The sequence below is a fragment of the Mycteria americana genome, chromosome 21 (assembly GCF_035582795.1).
Source record: "Mycteria americana isolate JAX WOST 10 ecotype Jacksonville Zoo and Gardens chromosome 21, USCA_MyAme_1.0, whole genome shotgun sequence".
Lineage (NCBI taxonomy): Eukaryota > Metazoa > Chordata > Aves > Ciconiiformes > Ciconiidae > Mycteria > Mycteria americana.
The window spans coordinates 1701284-1727920 of NC_134385.1; the positions used below are offsets into that span (position 1 = coordinate 1701284).

Consider the following 26637-nt stretch of genomic DNA (forward strand, 5'->3'; position numbering starts at 1 on the left):
ATGACTCAGCCCCATGTCCATCTGCCTAGTCTTTAGCTGTGACGAGCAATGGATGCGTAGGGAAGACTGCAAATGTGCTTTCTAAAATCATCCCTCTTCCATTGTGTCAAAAGCCATTTGCACGTCTGCTTCCATGAAATGCCACGGCTTCTTCCTTGTCTTCTGTTAATTTATTTAAACCTGCTTCCTGACTGTTTCATTTGGTGTCCTGCCTCTAGTTTTAGTGTCATCAGTCCCTGTTTGTATTCCTTTATACCGTTGTTTTCCACGCCTCTGTCATATACTGCTCACGTCGTCTACAAGTGGTGCAGCTCTAACCCCTCGGTCTTTCCTCGCACAGAAGTCCGTTCCCACCTGAGATCCCCCTGGCTGCTTTTCTCTGTGGCTTTACCAGCTGGGTAAAGCAGATCCTTACCAGATCTGCAAGTGGCATTCAAGAGAGAGGAATACCATGCAAGCACATGCAGTCATGCAGTATAATCTGTTTTCTGGTTTGTTAATCCTTTTTTAACAGTTTTAACATTTTGTTTGTATTTCCAACCTCCTGTGAGTACAAGGTGGCCGTTTTCAGAGTCCTATCCTTAATAATGCCACAAACACAGCAGCTAATTTAGAGAGCTTCATTGCATATAGATTAGTAGGGTTATTTTATCTGTTAATTTATCACTCATTGTCTTGATACCATGAGGTCCTTCTGCAGCTCTTCACAGACAGGTTTAGATTTGACTATCCTGAGTAGTTCTGAAACATCTGCAAACACATCACTATTCATCTCCAGCATCACCAGAGGCGCCGGCCAGCTCGGCTGCGATGGCTCATGAGATCGGGGCATTAACGCCAGCTCCTGTCATTCTCTGAACTCTCTGTTTGTGACTGCACATATCGGTGAAATGTCAGCCATGAAACTGGAGGATATTATTTCTTAAAACTATATAATGTTTCAAGATGCAACCACAGAGGCAGAAGGATCCTTGTTCACAAAGACGATGGAGGTGCTTTCTTCAAATAAAAAGAGGTTTATTAAGATAATGAGAATGACATTGTGGTGTGGGTGTTGTACATCTATTGCAGCATTAAGAGAAACAACAGCGAGTACAAAATCCTGCAGAACTTCTACAGTCATCATCATCACAGCCTATCTTGTCCATGCTACAGTTTTGTGTATCCAAAACTTCATTCCCATTTCTAATGGCAGGAAATCCAAAGACTTTCATCTTTCAAAAAAAAGCCCAAAAACAAACAAAAAAAGGCAAAACAAAAAAACCCAACTTAATTTGATATAAATAACTTGCACTGGACATTTTAAAACTTTCAGATTTTAATTACACATAAATAAATATATACAGATTTAGAACAGTTCAGTTTGGCCTGGTTCAAGTTCTGCTCCTTGTGCTTTATTAATTAATATTAATTTTAGAAACTTGTGTGCTGTTATCTGTAGGTTGTGGAGTTTTAATTAGTCCTGGGTTTAACGTAACCTGCTTTATCCCCAGCTGTGACCGCAGCAGTCGGGAAGGCTCTCCTCGATCGATTCCTGCCCTGGGAACCATCGGGTGTGCGGTGTGTTCCTCCCCTCATGGTACGGCTCAGGGCTCCTCAGCCCCAGGGAAAAATCCACGCTGAGTCTCAGTTTGAAAACTGTAAACGAAGTCTGAAACTGCTTTAAATCCAAAGCAGTTCTGCTGGCAATTTTCTCTTGGCCTGGCTTTAGGACGGGGCTGTAGGTGGGGAAATTGGAAGGTTTCCTGTGTGTTTGCCTGTCAAAACCAGCTGATAAATCCAGGTACAGCCAGCGATCCAACTCCCTGCCCTCTGCTGCTCGTGCCTCTGGTTCTTGCACTGACGAGGCTTTTGCTCTCTCTTCTCGGTTTTTCAGTTGGAACAAATTCCTGGAGCATGTCAGGATTTCACTATGGGTTTTTAAAAAACAAAACGAAATAAAATTGCACATGACTTGGCTTCCTGCATCCACGATTTAAAAAAAAAAAAAAAAAGGCAAAACCCCAAAGCCGTTAACCTGGCTTATTGTCTCGATCTCGCTATGTCCATTAGAGTTGTTTTCTTCTTCAATACTTTAAATCTTCTTTTTTGTCTTGTCTTTGCTTTATGAGTTTCATCCCAAGTTCAAATGTAGCAGTTCAGAAAACAGTGCACTGGATCATCTTTATCCCCCAGTGCTATCTATCGCGACGGGGGAAACCTCCCACCGGGGAGAGGGCGGGAGACGGCACGTTATTTCCGATGCTTCACTTCTTTTTCTGACGCTTTGGAGTCTCCGGCCGTGTGCCCGTTCCCTGTGCTGTTCATGAACATTTTATCCAGCCCCTTAAGGGACTCCACCAGGTAGTTCTGGAAGGCTGTGAGCGCTGCGCAGATGGCTGGGCCCCCAAAGCCGTGGGTTATCAAGCTGAAATGAGTCAAACAGCTCTGGACACCGGGCTCTAAGATGAGTGAGGGCCGGCTGTTCCCCAGCGGCGAGCGATCCTGGGCTATCAAGTCTGCAAACTCTTTACAAATTTGCCTGAAAGAAGAGAGGTTTGTGTTACTATAAATGCTGTTGGAAAGCTGCAGGGACATAGGAGAGTTGGAGGGCTCTTTTCCTGCTCCCTGCCCGAGCAGCTGCCTCCCCTCCAGGCGTTTTCAGCCCCAGCCTGGGGAAAGCCCTGCCTGCAGAGTTGGAGCTGGTGCAGCTGCTGCTGCTTCGAAGGGGCACGTGTGGCAGTGCCGAAATGTTCCCTGGGGTTAGGTTAACCTCTCCCACGGAGGAGCAAGCCCTGAAATCCATGCAAATTATTCCTCTTGCTGCCCATCTTTCAGATCTGTACGCAGCCTACGAGGCCGTCTCTTTCCCGCAGAAGAGTAAGCTTTCAGGGCTAACGCTGCCCTTCCAGGCTGCGGGTACCTAACGCGGCGGTGGCTCGTAGCCGCCTGTACTCACTTGGTAGCCAGCAGCATGTTTTTCCTGGTGTGGAGCTCCGTGGGGTCGGAGTGCTGTCGGCACAGGTACTCTGCCGCCGCCTTGGCTGGGAACTCCGTTTCACACACGTACCCGAAATCCCGAGCCAGGTGAACGGCTTCACCTACGAGCAGGACAGATTAAAAAGCTGTGTCAACACCCGTGTGAAAGGGGAGCACTTTCTGTGGCAACTTCAGCCATCTCACTGATGCGCCTTATTTCTGCTGGGACTGGAGCACTTTCTGCCTCAATTGCCACCCAAGAGCTCTCTCCACCTTTGGCTCTTGGTGCAGAGACACCACTGTGCGTTCCTTACCCTCATCTGTAAGACAATTAGTCCACGTGGGTCCAAATGAACCATTGCCAACTCTAAACAGAAGCTGGTTCCTTCCTTTGCTAGCTTTTAAAAAAGCATCAAGATGGGGCTGGAGTTAGATCAGGATGAGGTGTGACTCTCCGGGCTGCTTCTCCAAAAGGAAGAACGGCAGAGGTGTTTCTCGCTTGGGCACTTCCCTTGCTGCCTCTTTCTCTCCCCACTTCTTCCAAAATTTCCTGCTTGGCCTCTCCAAATTGAGCAGAGATTTAAACAGGGGCTGGAGAGTGAAAAAGCAACCTTAGCCCCGTGACTGCTAGACAAAACAGGGATGTGAGAAACGGGCAGAAGGAAGGGGTTTACATCCTCCCGCAGCGAGCTGGGGCCCTCGGGCTGGACGCGCAGGCAGCGTATCCATCACCCCGTGGAAATGCCCACCCATTGATGGAATTGATCTGTCCCCAGGCGTCCCCGTGGAAATAATCAGAGCTGATGGCAATTGATCATGCCCAACACCCGAAATCCTGGTCGGGCAGGCAGAGCTAATTTGACTTGCCCCCCTGCTGCTCATACATATTAGGCCATCCATCCTAATAGCATTAACCTAGATCCCATCACAGTTTCCCCAGCTCCCGGAGCTCAGCCCGTGAAGCCGTGTTATGGGGAAAGTGTCTGTGCTTCCTATATAACGATAATACTTTCCACTGTATCTCCTCCTCCAAAGAAGGAGCAAATAAGGTAAACCTAGAGAATCGGAACTGCGGTTGTTTGTACGTTAAAAACCAATCAGAAAGTAATAGCTGTTGAAAAACAGTTATTGTGACAATAAAAAAGGACGGTGTGACCTCACGGTGAGACCCAAGGCTGGAGCCAGGATTTATTTCCTCCGTGAGTGCGTGCGAGTGGCTACGCAGCGGAATGTTTTAAAGGCAATTTGGATGCTGGCTTACAGAGGTGTCAGCGGAGGGGACCAGGCGGTCCAGCTGCTGAAAGCGGTGTTGAAGCCCCACCAAGTCAGAGCCCGGGGACGAGAGGCTGGAGGAGAGCGCTCGTGGGGCAGGAGGCCACGGCAGGCAGAGGGGCCGCGGGAGCCTGTCGGGATGCACGCCTCTTTCTGAGAGCTTAAGGATGTTTCTGAAGTTGAAATATAGCCCTGCTGCTGCCCTGGGTCCATGCCGGAGCTACTCCCACGGAGCAGGTGCCCAAGAGAGGGCGAGTGCTCGGTGTACGTGGCAAGGGCTCCCAAAGGAAGCTGTGTTTCTACCTGCAGCCCTCGTAGTGCTCCCTGGGTTCCCCGGTACTCATTCTCCTCCATCTCCATCTCTATGAATGGCTGTGGGTCAGCGTAAGATAAAGTATATGATTAGCACTCAAAAAAGCACCCAGTGTTTCTTCTAAATGAACAGGCATTGGGAAGGCAGAGGGGAGAAAACAAATTAAACCAAGACAGCAAATGTCCGAGAAAGAGGGTGCCTGGGGCGTAGGGGCACAAGCCAGTTTCTGCGCGCTGAGTAATGACAACGCAATAGCACCTTCCTCTGGGTGAAATGTCTCCCGGTACCGTAACACTTATGTGCAGGAGGAAATTATATCCATCAGGCACACATGGCACCACTCTTCTATTTACTATGAGCTGGTAAGCAGTAACCAAAACATCAGCAGCCACCTGAAATCAAAATGTACATTTCTTCCTTCCTTTCTTTCTTTCATTCTTCGCTTTCTTTTCTTTTGATGGAAATCAGCCTTTCATTCAGCAAGAACCAACTGCCCTCAGTAACAACCTCCGCCTAATGAAGCGGGTCATTTAATTTGCTGGCAACAATGGAGATGATTTTCTATTCAGAAACTGCAGGCAGCTGCCTCCAACACGCTGGGCGCAAACACAATGGATTCCAAAGCTCGAAGGGAGTCAGAGCTGTCATTGCATTTGTTTGAGTCCCGTGTCCTTTTCTCCAAAGATGCAGTGGCGACATCATCATTTCCATAGCGCAAAAAGTAGGAGGGGAGCAAATAAACAAGCGGCTTTCAGCAGGGGCACCTCACACGTCAGGGCAGGTCGCACGCTGCCGGCCAAGGCTGTGCTGCCCGCAGCAGGTTTTCCATAGCTTAGCCCTTAATGCCGCGCTCCCAGGGCTGCTGCTGCAAACTCTCCCTCCACCTGCAAGACCGCAGAGCTGTGCGGCATCTCCTCTGCGTCTCACTTGTCCCCTGCTGTCCCGGGGAGGAGGGCAGGACTCAGATACAGGGCATCTCCTTCTTACGGGAGGCAAGACACGGACCTGAGTGTGGTGACGGAGCCTCGACAGAACGGGTCGATGCTGTCCGAGGGCGGCACGGTCAGCAGCACCCAAGCTGTGTCCTGAGTGGGTGCGCAATGCTACAGAACAGCTGCTAAATTCCTAACAGCTTTATCCAAGCTTTTTTTTGTATTTGGTTTCTGCGAACCTGACTCAGCATTATTAGAACCAGTCCACAAAAGTGAACGGTACACTTGGATATTGCCGAAAGGAAGCTCACAGCCCCGCTCGGGCTGTGGATGCCTTCTCCTAAAGGGCTATGACTGGCCCGACAGAAATGTCTGAGTTTCGGAAGACAGACGTGCTTGAATCAGCATGGAGGCTTACACGGGGATATTTCCAGTCTCGGTCGGTGGTGACCGCTGCATACTTTGTTTTAAGTGTTCTCGTTTGTGGAAAGCTGCAAATGAAGGGTATGGAAGTTTCGGCACTCCCATCCTCCGCGGGAGTGGAGAGCGACTCTTACCTTCCACGAGGGATGTCAGCAGGGTGACGTTGGCAGCTTTGCGCCTCCCCGCAGGTAGATTTAGTCCGATTTTCTCTAACCTTTCCCTTAAACACCGACCCCCATTTTTTGATTTTGCTCTGAAAAGAAAAAACAAAGAGGGGAAAAAAATTATAATGTAATTAACGTTGAAGTAACTATAACTAATCCCAGTTTAAGCTTTTAGTTTTGAAAGGAAAGAAGAACAAGCAACAAAAACGCTATTCTCCAATATACCACACGCCAGAATTTCTCGTCTCCGTTAATCTGAGAGCTAAGAGCTGGTGCTGAACACAAAGCTTGCTTCGGCATTACCCCCGGCATTTCAGCCCTGCATCCTTGGGCTGTCCCAGGGCTCTCAGGAGCAGCTTACCTGCGGAGGACTCCGCCGAGGAGAGAGGCGTTGAGACACTCGGGGGGCGAGAGCCTTCTCTGCACCTCCCCGACCGTCACCTTGTACTTGGAGGTGGAGCTGAGAAGAGAGAGGCGGCCAGGCACGGAGCAGAAGACCTCGTTGGGATTCGTCACCCCTCCGATCAGGCCGTCTTTGTTCATCGACAGGGTGGAAATGGTGGTGCCGTTGGCCTTCGAGGGGACGGGCACTGGGAGACAAGGAAGGGAGAGAGAAGAGGAGACCGTGGCTGAGAGACTCCAGAGCCAGGGAAGCCGCTCGGTGACTCTCCCGGCAGCGTTCTAGCCCCCAGCACCCGTGCACTGCCATCCGCAGATGTCAGCATGGCTGGCTGGAATATCTCAGGTTCATATTTTCCTCAATAAAAGAAGAGAGGTGGGGTGATGAAACTAAACTAAATAAAGAAAAAAAAAATGGAGGAAGCCTGGACTCTGCTCTCGCCTGCTTTCCCACGCCTCCCAGCTCTACTGTAATTAAACCCCAGGTTTTGGGCTGGTCTCCTGGAAGGCTAAGGACTGTCCGCAGCATCGCTGTCTGGACCTGTGACCAGGTTCCCCTCCCTGTCTCCTCTGGGCACTCCGTGGAGGCGGGGTGGCAGGGCGAAGCGCTGGCTCGTCGCGCTGGCCCGGGTGCCGCTCCTCTCCCGGCTTCGGGACGGGACCGCAGCTGCGGCCCAGCTCTGCGCAGGCACACGGCTGCGTCCCGCCAGACAGGATGAGCCGGGCTGAGCCGTGACCTTCGTACCCTGCGTAAACCCGGGAGATGCTGAGATGGCCGAGAGCCGTGTTTGCCAGTATGCGCCCACAGGAACCGGTGGAAAGAGTTTCTTTGGCTTCAGCTTTGGGATTAGCCCCACAACAAGCCGCAGCCCTAAACTTTCATCGTCCCTGGCTTAAAGGAAGCTTGAGAAGATCAAACCCCATGAATCCAGCACAGACTTCCTTTTACTTAACGGGCAAAAGTCAGTTAACACAAGAGGTTAGACAGGCAATGGGGCTGCAGCATCGCATCGGGCCCATGGCATCACACCCGGGGTGAGACGGGCACGGTTTTCCCGTACGTCATTCCAGTAAGAAACGTTCTTGGACGCAATAAAGGTTTATAGGTTAAACTGTGGCTGCAACTTGTGCCAAATCTCTTTGGCTTTTATGTTCTGAACTTAATAACCAATTTAACTCTGGAAAAAAGCAGGTTTTGAAAGAATCCAAAGAGGACTGCAAATGCCATCGCTCCAGATCATTTCAGCCCTGGCATTCTTTGTGGTTCCTCGGTAATGACTGTTCCACACTGCACATTCAGATGGTTCCTGCAAGTAACGCAGCAACGGATACCAGGGCGAGATGCAGGTTTTATAAAGGAAATACCCATGCCCAAAATGAAACAGAAAACCCGAAAATTAATTGGGGAGGGTACGTAGACTGGACCTATTAGGGGGCGCTTACAATCAGCGTATTGTAAATACAGCTCAACAACTTGTTAGCGTGGCAATGAAAAGGTAGCACATGTAACATAAAAATGGCTAATGTTTTAAGACTAAAAGATGAATGGAAAGGAGCTAAGGTACGTTAAGTTTCCTCTCAGCATGAAACTTGGACAAAGTCAGGGAACCGAAGGGCAAGATGCACTGGTGCCGCGCTGGAGTCAGCCACTGCGGTGTTGGCGTTTGCCACGGCTGTAGCTGGTTGAGGGACGTTCAGGGAAGAACAAATATGGGAACATCACCATGCAACGTAGGAAACCAGAGCTATTTCCAGGAAGCAGCAACTTCAAAGCTTTCTTCCACAGTCCCAGAACAGGTTAGATTTGTCTTTAGGGGACACCCTTAAAATAAAAAGTCAGAGCATGTTTTACAAATATCCATGCGTTACTGCCAAGGTGCGTGTCACTTCGGGACGAGGTACCCCGCGGATGTGGGTTCTGCTGCGGCAAGGGCCACCCCCAAACCAGACGCCCCTGGAGAGCTGGTGTTGCTTGTAGTATCAAACGCTTTGTCTGTCCACAAAGAGCTCCGTGTAATTTATATACTCGCGTATTTGTGCATGCCTGAAACCATGCGGTGGCGTGCATTCAAGCCGCATGCGTGGCTGGGGACCTGCGTACACGCGAGGGACCGAACAACCATGCAGGAGAGAGGGGAATCGTGCCCCACCACACCTGGCCATGAAACACGGCACTGGGGGGGAGGCAAACCCGGCTGGCACCAGTGTGAGTTAACACCGGAGCCTATGGAAAACCAGGCTGGAGATGGGTCCGATACAGCTCCGGCGTTGTTTGCAAGTCACCCCACAGGCACCGGCAGCGTGCGGGGAGGGGCAGGGCAGGGCAGGGCGGTGGGAAGGCATGGATGGATGCCGGTGCACAGCAGGGTGATGACATGGGGACACCACGACACTTTTGAAACATGTACTGGCATTTTTAGGAATGATGTTACTGGCAGAAACAAATCCCCTGGAGAGCTGTAACCCAGAGCCTACCGCTGCGAAGGTTAATGCCCAGAGCAGTCAGGTGAGCCCTGCTCCGTGCCACAAGCAAGCCATGCAGGCACCGGCACCGGGCGCCCGTAACAGAACACGAGTACTGGCATTGCTCTTCTGCCTCGAGGCCTCAGCCGAGGCCAGAGCCCCGTCACATTCGGCACGTGCAGGCGTGGGACTGGGCCGCCCGTGTCACGGAGAGCTTGCACCCTCAGCAGCGGGGCACACAGCGAGCGAAGGGAGAAACAGAACGGGCGGCCGGCCCGGCATCACGCAGAGGTTAGCGGCAGCGCTGGAACCTGAGCCGGTCTCTTGAGTCCTGTAACAGTGCTTCATCCGTTAGACAACGTTGCCTCAATACAACAAGAATAAACATAGCCACGTTCGCCATTAATTATTAATTATTGTTATTTGGCCTCACCTGCTGCTGTTTGCCTGGTCTGATCTGCAGCTTGTTTGCCCATAAACATGCTGCAGGAGGGAGACAAGCTACCATTAAAGCCTGACAGCTTTGTTTCCTTGGCTTTTGGGGAACCAAAATTGTCTCTTGTCATCTGAGTAAACCAAAAGTCCCCCTCGATCTTCAGTTGCTGCTTTCCTGTTCCCGCAAGCAGCAGGTGATCGGAGCACCTGAGCCAGCCTGCAGACAAGAAGGAAGCATGAGACCGTTGCGGGTCGGCACGGCGCGCAGCCAACAGCCCAACGCCCCGGCGCGCGAGCACGCCGACCCCCTGCGTCCGCTGCCGCCGTGGGCAGGAGCCGCGGGACCCTTCCAAACCAAGACGGGTGCATGCAGGCGCCCGGCCCCGCTGGTAAGCTCCGCACGCTGCTTCGCACAGCCTCGCGTCGAGGGTTCATCCGAGCTACGGGGCAGAGAGATAAACCGCTGGAGCGGAGACGGGGTTTTCACGACGAGGTTTCTGGGTGCCAGGCACTGAATAGCCACAACGCGAGTGGGAGGCACTCGGTGCCATCGTGCCCAAGCGGAGGAGCGGCCAGGCAAGGCACGGACCCGAGCCCCGCACAGAGCTTTGCAGCTGGGAATAGAAATGTCACGTCGGTGTCACTGCGCTGGTTGCCCCTTCCGCGGTTTCCTGGGTTAGCCCACGGAGAGGCCTGCCCTCGGCACGGGGGCACGACATCGCCGGTCCCTCGGTGAGCCGGCTCCAGCCCTGCTCGTCCCCGTGGCAGGGACCTGGGCGGGCTCAGCTCCCGCTCACGACCGCGGAGGACAGGGTTTTCAGCAGAAGCACGCCCCAGAGATGCTCGTTCGTACAGTGACGGGCCGACGCATTACACCGGCTGACAAGGAAAAGGTTAGATGCTGGTGCCCAAACTGCCGGGTGCCCAGGTGCTTGGCCCCCTCCCTCTGCACTCGATGAGTGGGACAGGGCTCAGCTGGGGTCACCCCACCCCAGGAAGCTCTAAAGGGCAGGACACAAGCTGCAGTTCTCTCTGCAGGGCTGCGTTTGGATTCATTCAGTCAAGGGAAGGGGAGGAAAGGCGCGTTAGGCTTTTAGTGACTGCTCGGGATCCTCTTGGTGAGTGTGAGGTCTTTTTCTCTTCTTGTGACCGCCTTTGCTATCTGCTCTTATTATTATTATTTTCTAATTTTTTCCTAATTGGCCCCGTGTGCGCTCTGCAAGCAGTGTGATAGATGAGCGAGTGGAGGGCGAGCCTGCAGCAGCGCTGGGGAAAGGCTGCTCCCAAAAGCCGGGAGCTGCAGCCAGACCCCCTGGTGCTGGTGGCCTCCCATCAGGAGGCAAAGACACAGCTGAATCCGGGGGAGCGAGAGGGTGAACATCCACGCTGTGCTACTGGCAGACTCGTTCTCAAGCAAGAAATGCTGTGAGCGCGGGGGGCTTTTGAGAAAACGAGCTGCCAAGGTTAGTGCCGCCCAGGGAGCTGGGCATGGCGGCAGAGACCGCAGCCCTGGGCACGGTCCTGGCAGGGTGAGCTACTGCGGGGAATGTAGATGTGTCTGCGTGGGGGAAAGGGAAAAAATATCTTGGTCTGCTCCCCGAAACCCCTCGGTCATTGAGGCTTGGCTGCTACGCTATGTCCCCTGGAAGTTTGTTTGCTCTTTCCTTTGGCTGCCAGGCTCTCCTGAGAGCTTTTTCCCGCCATGGGAAGGCTGCTTAGTTCAGATTCATCCTGCTACTTCTAATTCAGCAAATCCAAAAGGCCTTGGCTGGTGTTTCTGATGCTCAGCTCCTCACGTAGAGGTGAGCTCGGCTGCGGATTTCACACACTAAAGCCCCAGCGAAGCGGTTTGACCTGGTGAGCCTCCGGTCCTGGGCGTGCTGCGGCGGGGCTGCACAGCGCACGGGTCAGAGGGATCTGATTTGAAAGGGAAAACTGATTTTGAAATAAGTTTATGCTGACAGACCTGAGAGTCACAGGTTGCTAATCCCCAGCCCAGTGCTGGTACAGGACCAGCCACTTAAGTCATTAACTCGCTCCCAGTGCCTGCCTGAGGTGGCTCATGATTGCAGCTGGGGAAGATTGAGGCACAGAACCAGTTAAATGATTTACCAAAGATCAGGGGTATGGGCACGATCTGAATGCATGCACTTCTGCTCTGTGGGAGTGCTTTTCTAAGCAATCCGGGCTTTAGCTATTGCCCAGGTGTTAGGCGGTGCTGTAGAGAAAACTGATTAAGTATGGCCTCTGTTTTTATAACTCCAGACTTTCTTTTTAATGCTGTGAAATGGGGGTGTTTGTCACTGCGTCATCTTGCCTCTGGTGCTCTTGTATTTTGCAGTCAGCTGCTGAGAATGGCAGCGTCGGTCACAGGTGTGTGACCCCTTCCTGAATGTGGGAAGGGAAACGCTCCTCGTTTCTTCGGTATAACGTCACAGGAAGCGTCTCCATGAGGCTCAGCGTCTCGCTGCTGCCTGTAACGTCGCAAGGCGGGTACCACTTGCGATACGTTTCACGCGTGCATCGAGCAGCAGCGCGCAAACTCCCACGCGCGTCGCCTGCCCTGGTGCTGCGCGGCAGGTACGCACGGCTTCGCCTTCCCTTTGAACCCGCGAGGCTTGTGATCTCCCATCAGAGATGCCTTTTTTGTGCCGAGTCGGATCTAGTTTGCCTCGTAAACGTACTTTGGGTATAACCGTCAGCTGATGAAACGCACGCAACTCCATTTGCTGTGGCGTGAAAACCCCTGACTCGGAGAGAGGGAGTGATTTCAAAACAGGTCCTGGTTTCCAAGAACACCAAAGGCTTCATCCCTCGACTTGCCTGAGCTGCAGAGCACCCTGCCTGCGTGCGGCTGTCTCCCCGTGTCCTGCGCAGCCAGCAGCCGGGGGGTAGCGGGGAGCCCGCGGGCTGGGACGGCTGCAGCCGGCTCCCTGCTCTGCCGGGGAATCGCTTTGTGACACTGGGCAGGTCACCGCCCCAGTTTGGGCTTGACTGTCTCCAGCAACAAAATGGAGATAATAATACCTACCTGGGAGGGATGCTGTGATACCCAATTAAAACTTGCCAAGTGACCCCTGGATGAAAGATTTCTCCGGGTGAGAAGTCCCTGGGTGGTAAACGTAGCCAGAAGGAGTTGGTCCAGCGCCTAAGCACGGGACGTGATGATGCTCCTTGGAGAGGCAGACAGGCGTGGAAAGGCAATCCCCGTGAACGCGAGTGAGGTCCTGATACCTCCAGCGATGCTGCAGGTGCGGTGGGATGCCACAGCCTTCTTTCTGCGAGGGCTTCTCAGGAGGTACCGGGCAGCAGGGTGAAAGAGAAGAAACACCACTGAACTGATGATTGTTCAGTTGGGAATCTAGTGGAGGGAGTGGGGAGCCTTGTGCCTTCCAGGTGTCCCGAGATAGAGCATAAAGTTTCTGACACTTTTGCTCTGGTTTGCAGAGGTGGGTCCCTTGGCTTTTAAGTTCCAGCTACAAAGAAGGAGCAAAAGAAACCCCTTCTTCAAAGGCTTTTACCCAGGGAGCTAAAAGCCTCGGAGGATTTCCTGCTTTTCCCCGACGAGTTTCAGCACGGCCGATCCGCAGCCCTGTGCCTCTGCTGCCTCGTCGTCCCTCTGCCGCGTGGTCCAGGGTGACGACGCTCCCTCCCTGAGCTCCTGCGCTCCCTCTTCTTCCTCGTATGCGTTCACAAACATTTGTGTCTGAAATTACCACTGTGATTCCTGGAAACAGCCACTTTTACATGTCAACATTCAGTGCAAAAGGCACATCTGCAGCCCGGGCTCAGGCTCCGCGTGTGGGTGCTGCCGGGAGCTGCGGGATCGTGGTGCCCGTGCTCGGGGGCTGACTGCACACCATCGACTTTTGGTTTTCTTTAAGGGAAAAGAGATTTTATCTACAAAAAGAAAAAGATTAAGTACTGACTCACTTCTATATAAGAAATGTGCTACCTGCTTGCAAAATTATTTGTAAGAGGAAAATTTGTGGTACTTGGAAATTGAATTGCTTATCGTGGTGTTATTTGTTCAGTTCCACTTCCAGCTGGAGCTCAGGGTGCTGCAAGGGGAAAAACAAGTCCAGAGGGAACATGCAAATCGCTGCCCGTCTTACACGTCTGTTTTCTTCTCTCCGTAGGTACATTACAGGTAAATCCTCCTCCTCAGCAGCGCCGAATCCCTGGATATCGGAGCTTTTGTTGCAACATCTCTTTCAAAAGTGGGAGTGTGCTACAGCTTAGATGGCATTTTGAAGAGACATCGGTTAATCCTTTTAGGAGACTACCTGGGACAAAGCGATCTCTCATCTTCGGGCACAGGGCTGTCTCCAGCCTCCCCAAAAGCATCTCAGCCCCCCGGTCCCTCTCCGGGGCCACGCATCGGTCAGCTCGGCCACGTCGGACGTCGCTGCAGATCCAGGGCAGTCCAAAAAAAGGCTGCGGGAGGCCCGTGTCATGCTGCCCTGCAACGGGGACGCCTGCACCGTGCAAACCTATTTTGGCCGCTCCTCGCTGCAGCTGCTGAGGTTTGCTTCCATGCTATTGCGGGTCCCGGTGACGGCAGCCCCGAGCCCCCCTCGGGTTCTGGTTCCTGCAGCTCTGCCCCGCTCTGGGCAGGCAGCGGTGGGAAGCTCTGGCTGATGGAAGTTTGTGCGTAGCCCCCGATGAAAGGTGAGGGATTACTGCTGTCTTTCAGGAAGAGCTTTCAGTGAGCTAATCTAGCCTTCGTTTGAATGTCTCTGATGTAAATTATAAGACGGAGATACATATATAAAGAAGTATCTGCATGTGGGTGTGAGCCAGAGGCAACTGCTCCTACCGTCCCTTTAAAAGCCCTTTTTCACTCGGGAGGTGCTGCAGAGTTCAGCTGCTTCCATTTCCTGGTGTTTCAGCAGAGAGGTATTTATTGATGGTCCAGGGAAGGAGGTCAGTGCCATCAGCTATATTTCAAACCCTCAGTCTGTAATTATCCTTTCTTCCCAGAGGGGATTATACAGGTATTTTCTTTATCTTGAATGCACAACCTGAACCAAGTCCCCATGTCAAAGAGCCTCTCTAGGAAACGCTGTAATCGGCTCGAAGGCCTTTTCAAATGGAAGGATGGAAAGAATCTTGTTTTTTATCTCTGGGCTTTCCAGATTGCTGAGACCCGATAGGGAAATGGATCTCGGACCCTCGGAAGAAGAGAGGGAGCAGGGATACAACTCGCAGCCTCAAACTATTCCCATGAGAAAGCTAATCAGGAGAGGTCCCATGCCTATGCAAAGCTCCCATACTTAACATTTTGTTTCCAATGCAAATCAATACATTAGGTTACAAACTAAATGTTGAGGTGCCATGGGATATTAATTGCATTTCTCTTTCCGTGCCTCTGTTTTACCCAGCGAGGTGCCCGCCCTGTGTCACTGCAGGTCTCTGCTCCTGGGGAGCTTCGGGCCGGATCGATGGGGCAGGAAGGTTCAGCCTCCCCGAGACCAGCGGATACGACGTCCCGGTTACGGACGGTACCGGCTTAGTTCTTGTGTCTTGATAGGAACGGCCAATCAATAGAACAACAAAACGCACTCAGACCTCTGCAAAAGCACCCTGTGCTCCTTCAGGACTGGGAAGGGGATTAATAAGCGGTTTGCAATTAATAATTTCAGCTAATGCGTTTCCCTGCTTTAGCCTTTAGGAATGACTCGGCCTCAGATGTGCTGCTTGTTCAGAATATTTTGTGAATTTTTTGGAAACTGCTCACAAGCAATTTGTTCTGACTTCCCACACATTTCCCTGCCGCACTTCATTTTACGGACTGGGCCGTGCTGCCTGGGGAGCCTCTGATGCAGCAGCCTGAGCAGTAACCCCAGGAACACCCCACTGGAAAGCAGCAAATAGTAATGATTAAAATGTCCTCCTAACCGGTGAAACTCAAGTGCTCGAACCTTCGCAGCAAATGAATGAAAAAGGATTTGGATTCTGCTTTTGAATGTCCAAACGTGTTTGCAGATATTTACTGCACGTGGGCTTTGCTATTCATTGAAAGAGCTGCTCTGATACAGCAGTGCCCCGTCCCCTCCCCGAATGCTGCACTTCGGTTACCTTTACAGCTTCATTTGAAAAGTCAGTTTAGTGCAGGAATCGATTATTTCGCTGCCCCTGGTTCTGGGTTTTTTTTTTTTAAGCTGCAGCTAAGCCTCTTCACATCTATGTTAGAAAAAATAACAACTATTTAAAATGCTCGGGATGGATCCAAGTAGCTCCGTCTCTCCTTGTATAGGATACGCGTTATTCCGCAGTGCACAAAACACGCAGGTGTCGGGAAGGCGAGAAACTGAAACGGGAGGCTGGAGAGCCCGAGGATTTAAGCCAGGGGAACTGGAAGCCTGCGCTGCTGCGCGCTGACGCCAAGGAAAGTTTCTCGTCCAATGCCACCCCCAGCCCGGTTCAGCCGTGCCGCGCGGCAGCGAGCGCTCCCGGGCTCGCGCACCCTCCTCGGCTCTGCCCTGTAGCGTTAACCATCACAGGTTTATTCATTTAGCAGCACAAACTCCCATTACATTTTGGCAACCAGTCTACGGGATCTTTATGTGTTTAAACAGTATAATCCATTTTACAGTAACATGCTTGAGAGGTTTTCCCTGTATTCCCTATAGAAGCGCCTGAATTCGTGTGGCTTGGATCTACATAATCTAAAAAGGGAGAACAAAGATGCAGTGTCTTTTGCAAGCGGCAGCGGATCCTACGTAAGCCGTGGTAATGTTGCTATCAATTTGTTAAAATGTATTTAGATTATTGAAGGGCAAAAGACCCTTCAGCAAAGATTAGACATGAATAATAATAGAGAAATACTTCTCTTCGTATAGAACTTGCTGCCGATCCACAGAGCACGCGAGAGGGTTTCAATCTGAGCCTCAGACCGCAGCGATGCAAATCTGTCGGTTCACCTGTCATTCTGGAGTCACCGGCTCGCCCGGGGATCGCTCTGGGCAGAGGCACCACGCGCCCACTATCACACCGAAAATGCTTTTACTTTTCCTTGCTCAGAAGATGCCCTGGGTTTTTAACGCCTGTGCGTTGGTGGGACATCCGGCAAACCAGACGTGTTGCAGCCCGGTCGGCACCGTGCCCTGGCCGGGATGCGCGTCCCAGACCGAGCTGCCAGGGCGCACACCGGGAAGCCCCTCTGCGGCAGCCGGGACCCGTCCACATCTTTCTGTGGGGAAAACAACTCTGACCAGCCACAGAAATAGCACGGGGAGAAGCCAGCCGGCTGCACGGGATGGGGCACCTCTGCGTGCCGGTGACTGCCGCGCGGCGCTGGCGGTGCCTACAAACCCTCTCGTGCTGTTTCTTCAATGATCGCGCCCGTCCCTTGCTAACTTGGATCTCGTGCTTGAAGCAACCCCGAATACCCTTGGTCAGATCCTCTGCTCCACCTCACCAGCCCCAGGACTGCAGCCCCGCTTTGCCCGGCGCACGGGGCCATCTCGGGGCTCCCAGGGAGCCCTGGGGACGTGCGGTCCCCACACAGCCGCCTCCTCGCTGGGGACACCGCTTGTTCCCCGGGACCTGTCGGACCAGTCCGGAGGGAATAGGGCCTGACCCGAACCCTGGCGCCTCGGCACTTGGGTGACTGATGCCAGATAAATGCCTGAGATAGAGGGTGGGGAGACACGGCCCGGCTGGAATGCCAAGCACGCGCTGCAGGAGCTGCAATGGCTTTTCAGGCTGCAAAGGTGACTCGCAGCTCCTCTCGTCCCACTCCGGAGCCCCTCGCCCCCGAGCTGCATGCACACCGAGTTCTGGGCTCTTTAATTGCAAGGGGTAGTTTGGGCTCATTTCTAGCGATTCTTTCTCACTCCTTTGTGCTTCTCTGCTCTTCTCCACCAAGCCACAACACTTAACCTCTCTCCGAACCAAAGGCGATACCCAGGCACGGCAGAGCTGGGTGTGGGATAGGGCACAGAGATGAGAGCTGAGCGTGCAGCAGCCCCAAGCATTATATCCACATTTGCTAATTAGTTCCTCCATTAAGAATTAAAATAAACAAACAAATGGAAGGACAGCAAGAATGAGTAACTCCCTAGGATCACACAGGAAAGGGTGGGATGGTTTGGTGGTTAGGGTGCTAGTCTAGGACTTCAGAGAACCTCGTTTAGTCTCTTCAAACAATTAAGACATATGGCAAATATTTTCTTTTTTCTGAGATCATGTACCTTGGAATATTACTAAACAGGGAGGAATGGTCTACGTTTGCCTCTGCTCTGCTGCAGATTTGGCGCGACCCTGGGCACGTCCCTGCGCTGGAGGCACATGAGTGGGTCCCCGTGGGCCTGCCCGTGTCCACGCTGCCGTGGGCCGGTGCCCTGCCAGGCACGCGCCTGCTGCGCGGCACCGTCTGCAAAATGAAGATCTCGGTGCCACCTCCTTTGTGGGGCTGAGGTGGGGACAAGCACCACGGGGTGTATGTCACCCAGCCGAGGCCGCTCCTGCTGGCCCCGCTGCCAGCCCACCAGTGGACGCAGCGGTCCCCGTGGGAGCCGGGGCTGTGGCGTGGCAGCGACTTGCTGCCCCGGAGGGTGGGAGCATGTGCTGTGCTCTTCCCAAAAAGCTTTTATGCCTTTACACGGTTCTTCAAATTACAGAGAGAGTGCCTGGGGTGAGGGGGTGGCTGGGGACAGCCAGCCCCCGGTGACCCCTTCGCCCACGAGCACGCATGGCTGCAGCCCTGCCTGCCCCAAAGAGCAAGGTCTGCAGCAGCCGAACGCCGGCCGAACCACCGAGCTGCAAAAATAGAGATCAAGAAATCAAGGGAGAGCTGCTCCAGAGCCAGCCCGGCGTGTCCGCGGTGCCTCGCTCGGTGCTGTCCCGTGGAGAAGCCTCACCTGGGGTCCAGCTCCTGGAGGAGAAGCGCTGTTGGTTTGACTCACGAGCCACAAGCCAAAAAGCAACCCAAGCTGGCTTTTCTGAACCTACCCTTTAAGAACTGCTCTTTACTTCTAAGCGAGAAAAAAATTCATTTAAAAACATCTAATTAAACAGTAAGTCATGACAAGGTACATGAAACTTGGAGATAACACATGCCTGGGAGGCACCGAGGAGGTTGAGACAAAGCCCAGCGCCTTCACCGGTACCCACGTGTGTTATCTCACATGAACACACACCTGGTTTTATCCTGGTGCAATTATAGGACATTAAAAATATAATTTTAATGGAGGAATGGTGATCTGGATGCAGTTCAGAGTAAAAACTTTCTTTCAAGTTTCTCTGTTTGATTAGTAGGTGTTCCTGCCGCGCACGCATGTGTGCATGAGGGAGAAGCGCCCGGATCGGGAGGTGTGACTGTGTTTTGATGAGCGCTGTATCTCGTGGTGTGTGCGAGGGCTTGTCTGAACTTTAAAGCCTTTGTGAGCAGCGCTAAGGCAGCAAAGCCTCCAGTCAAGACCCGGCTTGTCCCAGGTGAGCCCCTTTTCCCACTCAGGCAAACTACCGCAGCAGATAAAGCTGCAGAAAGCGGGGAGGGCTCTGCCAGCAGAGCTCAGCACCCTGCAGCTGACTGGAGTCCAAGCACCCCCGCCCACGCCCGTGGACGGTCTTACAAAAGACATGTCTTTGCAGCCCCGGGTGTTTTAGAGGGTGACCTCATTTATTACCTTGCTCGTCACAGGAAATGATGTTTATCTAATCTACCATTCTTTCAGTTTTGTTTTTTTTTTTTTCTCCTGCCACATCTGGCTTCACGCGGCATTTCTTACAGCGCAATCCCTTTCCGTGCTGAAATGAAGGAGAAATGGCACCGCTGCCGCCACGTCGGCACCCCGGTCCCACCAGCCGCCCCGCACGTGAAGCCCACGGGGAGATTTGGCATTAAAACCTGGAGCTCGCATGCGGTGGCGAGTGGATCTAAGGATCTCGGTCTTAATCTCCCTCCTCTGCTGCATTCTTTAGTAGTGACAGCTATTTCTTGCAGTATTTCTAAATGTGGGCTCGGAGCACTCTGAGGCACAGCTTTCCGTCCATCTGTCCAGCATCCAGCCAAACAGGTCCACATTCCTGAGCAGAAACGCTAGCGCTGCCACTCCGGAGCAGCCGAAAAGCCTCGGATGGAAATTTAAACAAGTCACAAACACGAAGGAGAGCGCAGGGGCCGAATCCTGCTGCCTCGACGCGAAGCCAGGGGAGTTCCGTCCCCGCCAGCCACGCAGCACCTGTGCACCGGGCACGCCTGGGTGCCGGCGGGAGCCCACGCTGGCTACACCCTGCTCCATCTGCACTCCAGGTTGTAAAATGCTGCAGCCAAAAGGCTTGCCCGCGAGCGGGGTGCGCAGGCCCCTGCGGCTCTCCCCGCTCCCGCTGCTCGCAGAGCCCCGGCCCACCGCTGGCAGGACCCCGGGCTGCTCCTGCACCCCAGCGTGCCCCCAGGCTCCAGGTGCCAGGGAAAGAGATTTGTATTTTTCTCTGTAATAAAAAGGCTCTGTCAGAAGCTTTCCACTGATCCTGAAAGGATGTCAGAGCAATAAAACCCCTCCTTAGTTTATGACCAAGTTGCAGGATTTTTTTTGCTACCGAGCGCAATGGCATAATGCTTAATTTCATAAACGGAAAATCACCCTCTCCTTGCCCAGCCGGGGGAAGGACCCGCAGCGGGAGCAACGGCTGCTCGGGGCTCGCTGGGCTCCAGCCCTTTGTCCGGGGGTTTCACGTCCGGACGTGAGTAGCCGTCCCGGCACCTAAACACCAGGGCAGCAGGTGAATGGAGCAGAAAATGCCTGTAGCTGCTGTAGCCTAAAGCAGCCAGAGCCCCGGACTAAACTTTTTCAGAGTTAATTTTACTGTTTGCAAGTCAAATATCTTCCTGGTTTTATATAAATGCTTGGGAGGAAAAAGAAAAAAAAAAGAAACCAAACAAATAAAACGACAAGAATGAAAAAAAGACGCGGAAAACCATTTCTGAAATCCTTCTGGAAAAGAGGGAGAACGAACAAACGTGTCTACAAAAGATATTCCGAAAAGCTCTGCTGCCCTATCCAAGATTTTATCCATTTAATTCCCAAATCAAGCATATCCCCTGTCTGTCACGCCAGCGCGGGGGGAAGCTCATCCTCCCTTTCTCAGTGCTATTCGCAGCTCCCCGTGCTCGGAGTGAAATCCCCGCTCTCCTCCGCCCCACGCAGCATCCCCCCAGCCCAACCGGGACCCCCGCACCGGGTTTCCCCCGGGACCGGCGCATCCCCTGGGGCTGTCCTCGGGAATAACGAACCGGAGCCAGTCCCGGGAGCGACGGTGGAAATCGGGTTTCCAAGGTGCGGTTGCAGCCCGGATCTGCCCCCCGGTGCCGTCCCGCCGGCGGCACCCGGCTCCCCCCAGCCCGGCGATGCGGGAGCCGCGCAGCCACGGCCGGGGACCCCGGGGCCGCCCTCCGAGCCCTCGCCGGGGCCGTACCCCCCTTCTCCTCCTCTCCCTCCGCCGCTTGCTGAGTTCGGGGCCACCTGCAGCAAGGGGGGGGCTCGGGAAAACACAGCCGGGGTGCAGCAGCGCGCTGCATCCCTCGGATCGCCGGCAAAATCCCCTGTAACGATACGAACCGCTACACCCGGAGCCGTTTGTTTAAGAGGGAAAGGGGGGAAAAGCAAGGGCGCAGGCGGGGACGCTCGGGCATCGCGCTCCGGGCTCCTCCTTCCCGCAACCCCCGCGCCCGGGGCCCGGTCGTTTGGGGGGACACGGGGGGTTACAGCCCCCGCCGTGGGGACGGGCCCGGAGCCCCGCGGGGACACGGGCGGGGGCCGCAGGCGCTGCCCTCCCGCTTCGTGCCGGTTTCCCGCGGGGTCCCGGCGCGGGTGGAAGCGCCGGCGGTGCAGGAGCGAGGAGGCGGCGGTGGGGATTTGGGGCGGGTGATTAATATTTTGTTGAACCAGGACAACAGTATCTCGGCAACTAATTAAGGGCAGATTTATCTGTTTTCACATGCACAGATTTAGATCAGGTTCCTGTCCGAGGGCCGCACGGTCACGAATTCAAGGATTAACCAGCCCCGGTTGCGGTATTTGAGATCCCGGCGTGATTTATGACAAAATTGTGCTTTTCAACGCTTACCCTCCCTCCCCTCGCAGAGAGACCCCACTGCCCACCCGCACACTCCCCTCCCGCACGGCCTGCCTGGAAACCGCTCGGGATTATCTCTCTGATATTTTTAATTTTTTTTTTTTTTTCCGAGGGTGTAATCCATGCCGGCCGCGGGGCCGGGGCTTCGCCCTGGGCTCGCACCTCTCGCCCCCGTTGTGGCTCCGGGAGTCGGCTCAAAGCAGACAGAGCCGGCGCAGTGAAACGACCCCGTGTTAGATATCAAACATTTTAAAGAAATCAGGCTGCAAACTAATCGAGTCTCCCGGTTGGAGCCGAGGGCAGCGGCCTTTGCCTGCGCCCAGCGCTTCCCCCGGTGCGGAGCGAACCGCCCGGTTACCGGGACCCGCACGCCCGCTCCCGGCTGCCGCCCAGGGCCTGTCCCCGTCCCCGGGGGTGACCGGCCGCCCGGGCTGCGGCGGGATCGGGGACACCCCCCCCCCGGCTGCAGCTTCCACAATTGCCCAGCTTGCTTTTGGGCTCAAATCGCCCGATTTGGGGCATCCCTTCCAGGGCCGCCCCGCAGAGAAGCGGGAGCGCGGCCATCGAAACACGGGGAACCCCGGCAACGGGGACCCGCAGCCCGGCCCGAGCCCCGGGCAGCGGTGCAGGATGCGGCCCCGCGGGACCGGGGGTCCCGGACTCCGGCTCCGCTACACGAATCCCCCCGCCGCCTCCGTCCCGGCCGTGCCGCGGCCCCGGGATGGCGGCGGCCGCTTTGGGGGGGCCACGCCGCTTCTCCCTCGAAGAGACGCTTTGCTTTGGGTGTATCGATTCCTCGGGCTGCTCCAGCAAACTCGGGGCTTGGAGCTCCCGAGCAGAGGCGGGGACAGCCCGGCAGCCCATCGCCCCACGGCTGCCGCCGGCACCCTCCGAAACAGACTTCGTGTCTTTATTCCAGACACAGCGGGGGAAAAAAAAACCCAAGAGAACGGGAGTGGGAAGAGCAAGAGTCCGCAGGCAGCGGGGCTGCAGCCGCCCCGCTTCTCAGGCAGGGTTATTTGGTTATTTTCTTTTTTTTTTTTTTTTTTGTTCCGAAAGAGAGACTAGAGAATCGGGAGGCACAAACCCGGCACTGCCCGGCAGCAAATCCTCCCGACGAGAGACGAAAATCTCTAAGTAATGGCGTGGTTTGATTCGATAATTTCTGTTTTGAAAAAAAAAAAAAAAAGGAGCGGGGGGAAAAAAAAAACCACCCAACCCCCAAACCACTGTAACTTCACCGCAACTTCCAGCCAAGCCCCGTCGCGGTGTTTCAGGCCGGTCCCGCTGGCACAAAGCGGCGACCCCGCAAAGCCGCACCGGGGAGCACCCGCACCCCCCGGCTTGTTGCAACCCTTTCTCAGGCAAGGATATTTAATGAAATGCCTCTCATGTCTTCTAATTAAAGCTAAAATAATTACGGTCGTTAATGCTCTACAGAACTGCCGCCTGTAATGAAACTGTGGTCTTAGAATGACAATTTTCACGGAAAGGGGCTGTGCTCCCCCCCGGAACGACCCCCACCGCCGATGCCGCCGGGGGAAGAGCCGCACGATCGGGATATTTTTCCCGGATTGCCGGGGCTGGGCAGTTACCGGCGGTTCGGCTGCGGCCGGGCAGTGGGAAAGGTCCCCCGAGCCGCGGCGGGCCGGTACGGGACCGGGACCGGGACCGGAGCTCACTGCAGCCCCGGAGGCTGCTAACGACCTAAACCCTCCCGGTTTCAGCGGCGTTTTGCCGGGGCCCGGCCCGGCCGGAGCCAGCCCCCCTGCCCCGGGGGGGCTCGGCGTTTCACCCCGCCGGGCTGCGGGCACCGGGCCCGCCCGCCCTCACCCTCCGCCGAGCCCCCCCGGGCGGCTGCGGGTCCGTTTGCCGCCCGCGTTGGAGACCGTACCGCGGAGCAGCGGTTAACCACGTCCTTTCCCTCCACGTATTTTTGTTAAAAAAAAAAAACCGGCGGGGAGAAGCCGGGGCAGCGCTCGGACATCCCCGCCGCTCCCGCAATGAAGCTTTGATTAGAAAACCATTTTACGGCGCGGAGCTGTTTTAACCGCGGGGCTCAGTCCGGGAGCGGAGGGGCTGCTCAGCAGCTCGGGGAGAACCGGCGGTAAATTAGGAGAGGCGGCGGGGGACACCGGGGGCCGTGCGGGGCCCCAGCCCGCGGCCCCGCTTCCCCGCTCCGGCCCCGGGAGGGAGCGGCGGGCCTCCCCGCCGGTTCCCGGGGCGAAGCCCCGTTTCTGGAGCCGCAGAGGGGCCGGGTTGCTGCCGAGGCGGGGGACGAGCCGCGACGGCGGGACGGGGGCGGCCGCGGGGTGCTCCGCGGCCGCGGGGACGGCAGCACCGGCTCCCACGGCCGCGCCACCTCCTCGCCCCCGTTAAACGCGTCCTTCCCCCCGGTACGGGCCCCGCCGACCCGGCCCGCTCCGCCGTGGCCCAGCGCTTTTCCCGCCCGAGGCGGTGCGGAGCCGTGCGCGGCCCGGGCTGCCTCCCCCGCCGCCGGGCGCAGGGCTCCGGCCCGGGGCGGCGGGACCGGGAGCGCCGGGAGCTGCCGCCGAGCCTCGGCCGGGGCATCCCCGGGGCTTCCCGCGCAAACCGTCCGCGGCCGCCGGCGGGGCGGGCCCCCGGGGCTCCCCGATAGCCGGGCCCGCCCGGCCGGGCCCCTCGGTCTCCGGTACCGGGAAGGTGCGGCGGCCTCGGTACGGCCCGAGGGAGCCCAGCGGGCCGGGGGCGGACGGACGCGCTGGCCCGCCGGGACCCGCCGCTTTCGTTTCAGCCCCGCCGGAGACGGCAGCGAGCCCTTCCCACGGGAGGGAGCGGCCCCGCGGGACGGCTGTCGCGGGGGGAGACCCGACGCGGGGGAGCCCCGAGGGCAGGAGCGGAGCCCGGCCCGGTGCCGCGTCCCGCGGTGCCGCCGCGCTCTTACCTTTCTTGATCACGGACTGATCGAGCAGGTTCATCCCGCCGTCGTCCACGGCCTGAATGAAAGCACCGAAGCAAGAGCCGTCAGCCGGCGGCTCCCGGTGCGGACGGGCACCGGCCGCTCGGGGCGCGGGGACAGCGCGGCCGGGGCCCGGTCCACCCGCTGCCCCCGGCCAGGGGGAATCGCCCGGGCACAGACGAGCCCCGCTAACGGGGCTCCCGCCCCGGCGGCCCTCCTGGCCCGGGGGTACGGACGCCGCGGGGCCCGCCCCGCCGCGGCCGGGACCCCCCCCCCGCCCCGGGCGCACCGGCGGCGGCGGGATCGGTCCCCGCCGTGCCGCCCCCGCGGCCCCCCCCGGCCTCCCTCCGTCCCCCGGTACCTGGATGTCCTCGATGCCGTGGTGGCCGAGGCCGTGGAGGCCCAGCGGGCCGTCGGCGAGGCCGTGTCCGCCGTCGGGCAGCCCGTGGAGCAGGCGGGGCACGGCGGGGTAGTCGCGGCGGGGGTCGAGCCCCAGGGCGCGGTGGGTCTGCGAGAGCAGCCCCGCGTCCTCCTGCCGGCCGCGCTGCGGGGGCCAGGCGGGCTGCTGGTGCTGGTGCAGCGGGCTGAGCGCCGCGTACGGGTCCCCCAGGTGCGGGTAGCCGGGCTCCTGGCCCTGCGGGTAGGGCAGCGGCGGCTGCGGGTACGGCGGGGGGAAGTAGGGCGGCTGGAAGTCGGCGGCGGGCGTGTGGCAGAGCGGCGGCGCCGAGCCGTAGGGCGCCTGGTTGAGCGCGGGCAGCTGCGGCAGGCGGGCCCCGGCCGGCGCCCCGGGCAGCCCCTCGGCGCGGTCCTGCGGCGGCGGAGACAGCGGCGGTGAGGCGGGCGCGGACCCCCGGCCCCGACCCCCCGGCCCGGCCCCGGCCCGGCCCGCCCCGCCCGCGCCCCGGCCCGCACTCACCATGCCCGGGTAGCTGTGCACTAGCATCTGTGCGGGCCCGCGGCGAGCCCCGGGCGGGCCGGGCCCCGGGGGTGCCCCCGTCTCCGCCCCTCTATCCCGCCGGAGCGGCGTCTCCCATCGCCCGCCCGCTCCTCTGCGCCGGCCCCGACTCCATGCACGCCAGTTATAGCGGCGGGGGCGCGCCCGCCGCGCCGGGAGCGCGCGTCAGAGCGCGGCGCCGGGGACGCGCCGCCCGCTCCCGCGGGGCCCCGACGGCTCCCGACGGCTCCCGAGACGGCGGCCGGCGGGCGCAGCGGGACGGCGGCGGGAGGCGGCCGGGGCGGGGGGCGAGGGGCGCCCGCCGCCCCCGGGAGCGCGGCCGGTGCCGCTCCCCGTGCCGTCGGGCGGCCCCGCTCCCGCCGCTCCCCGCGCCGCTCCCGCGTCGCACGGTGCCGCACAGACCCCCGGTGCCACCCCCGGCTCCCCCCGCCCCGGGCCGCGCCGCCTGGGAGCCCTGTCGGGGAGCGCCCCGGGCCGGAGCGGGGACCCAGCCCTGAGGGCCGGGAGGGCCCGGGGGTGCGGGCGGGCTGCGGGGCCGCGGCGAGGCTCTACGGTTTGACTTTATTAGCCCGAGCGGGGAGCGGGGGCCCCGGCCGTGAGCACAGCGAGGGCCCCGGCGGCAGCTGCAACGTCCGCCCGACGGCGGCCGGAGCGGGGCCCGGGGCCGGTCCTGCCGGGAGAGCCTGGGGCTCCCCCCGGGGCGCTTCCCTCTCCTCCCCGACGGGGAGCGGAGAGCGCCAGCCCGGGCCTGGGGAGAGGAAGAAGTGTCTGGGGGTGCTCCGGGCCCGGATCCCTGCCCGAAGGCACGGGCGGGAGGGCGGGCGCCGGGAGAGACAGAGCCAGGGGAAACCGGGGAGCAACGACCGGCAGCGTGCCTGCCTGCCCGGCCCTGCCCTCCCTGCTCCATCCCTCCCTGCTCCATCCCTCCCTCCTCCTCTCCATCCCTCCCTCCTCCTCTCCATCCCTCCCTCTCTTTGGGCCCTCCCTCCGGGGCAGGGCGAGGCGGCCCCGCAGCACCGCGTCCCTGAGCGCGGCACCGGGCACCGGGCACCGGGCACCGGCGGGGCGAGCCGGGCGGCCCCGCGGGGCTCGGGGACGGCGCGGCGGCCCTGCCAGCAGCAGAGAGTGATCCCCACTGACCCCCCCGTCCCCGCCGGTAACACGCACACGCAGGCGGCTGCACACGCCCACGCCGGTGCGGTGCTGCACCCGCACGGGGCGGCAGGGAGAGCACCCAGCGCAGGCACACGCAGCACGCACGCCCCGGCGCACACACACACAGACACAGACACACAGACACA

At 57.5% G+C, this 26637-nt stretch overlaps 2 protein-coding genes across 3 annotated transcripts in view; both read right to left on the bottom strand.

The window, feature by feature from the left end:
• Nucleotides 1-26637, bottom strand: part of AGO4 (argonaute RISC component 4) — a 234818-nt gene that overhangs the window by 113548 nt on the left and 94633 nt on the right. The window lies entirely within an intron of this gene.
• Nucleotides 1007-25438, bottom strand: TFAP2E (transcription factor AP-2 epsilon). Of its 2 annotated transcripts, XM_075522447.1 has the most exons (8): nucleotides 25298-25438; nucleotides 24743-25189; nucleotides 24367-24418; nucleotides 9358-9576; nucleotides 6424-6652; nucleotides 6033-6151; nucleotides 2939-3080; nucleotides 1007-2521 (listed from the first exon to the last, which is right to left on the bottom strand). In XM_075522447.1, exons 1-8 carry the CDS (start codon nucleotides 25322-25324, stop codon nucleotides 2233-2235), a joined length of 1524 nt encoding a protein of 507 aa, XP_075378562.1. In that variant the 5' UTR covers nucleotides 25325-25438; the 3' UTR covers nucleotides 1007-2232. The 2 variants fall into 2 exon arrangements, with proteins under 2 accessions (XP_075378562.1, XP_075378563.1); XM_075522448.1 differs by lacking the exon at nucleotides 9358-9576.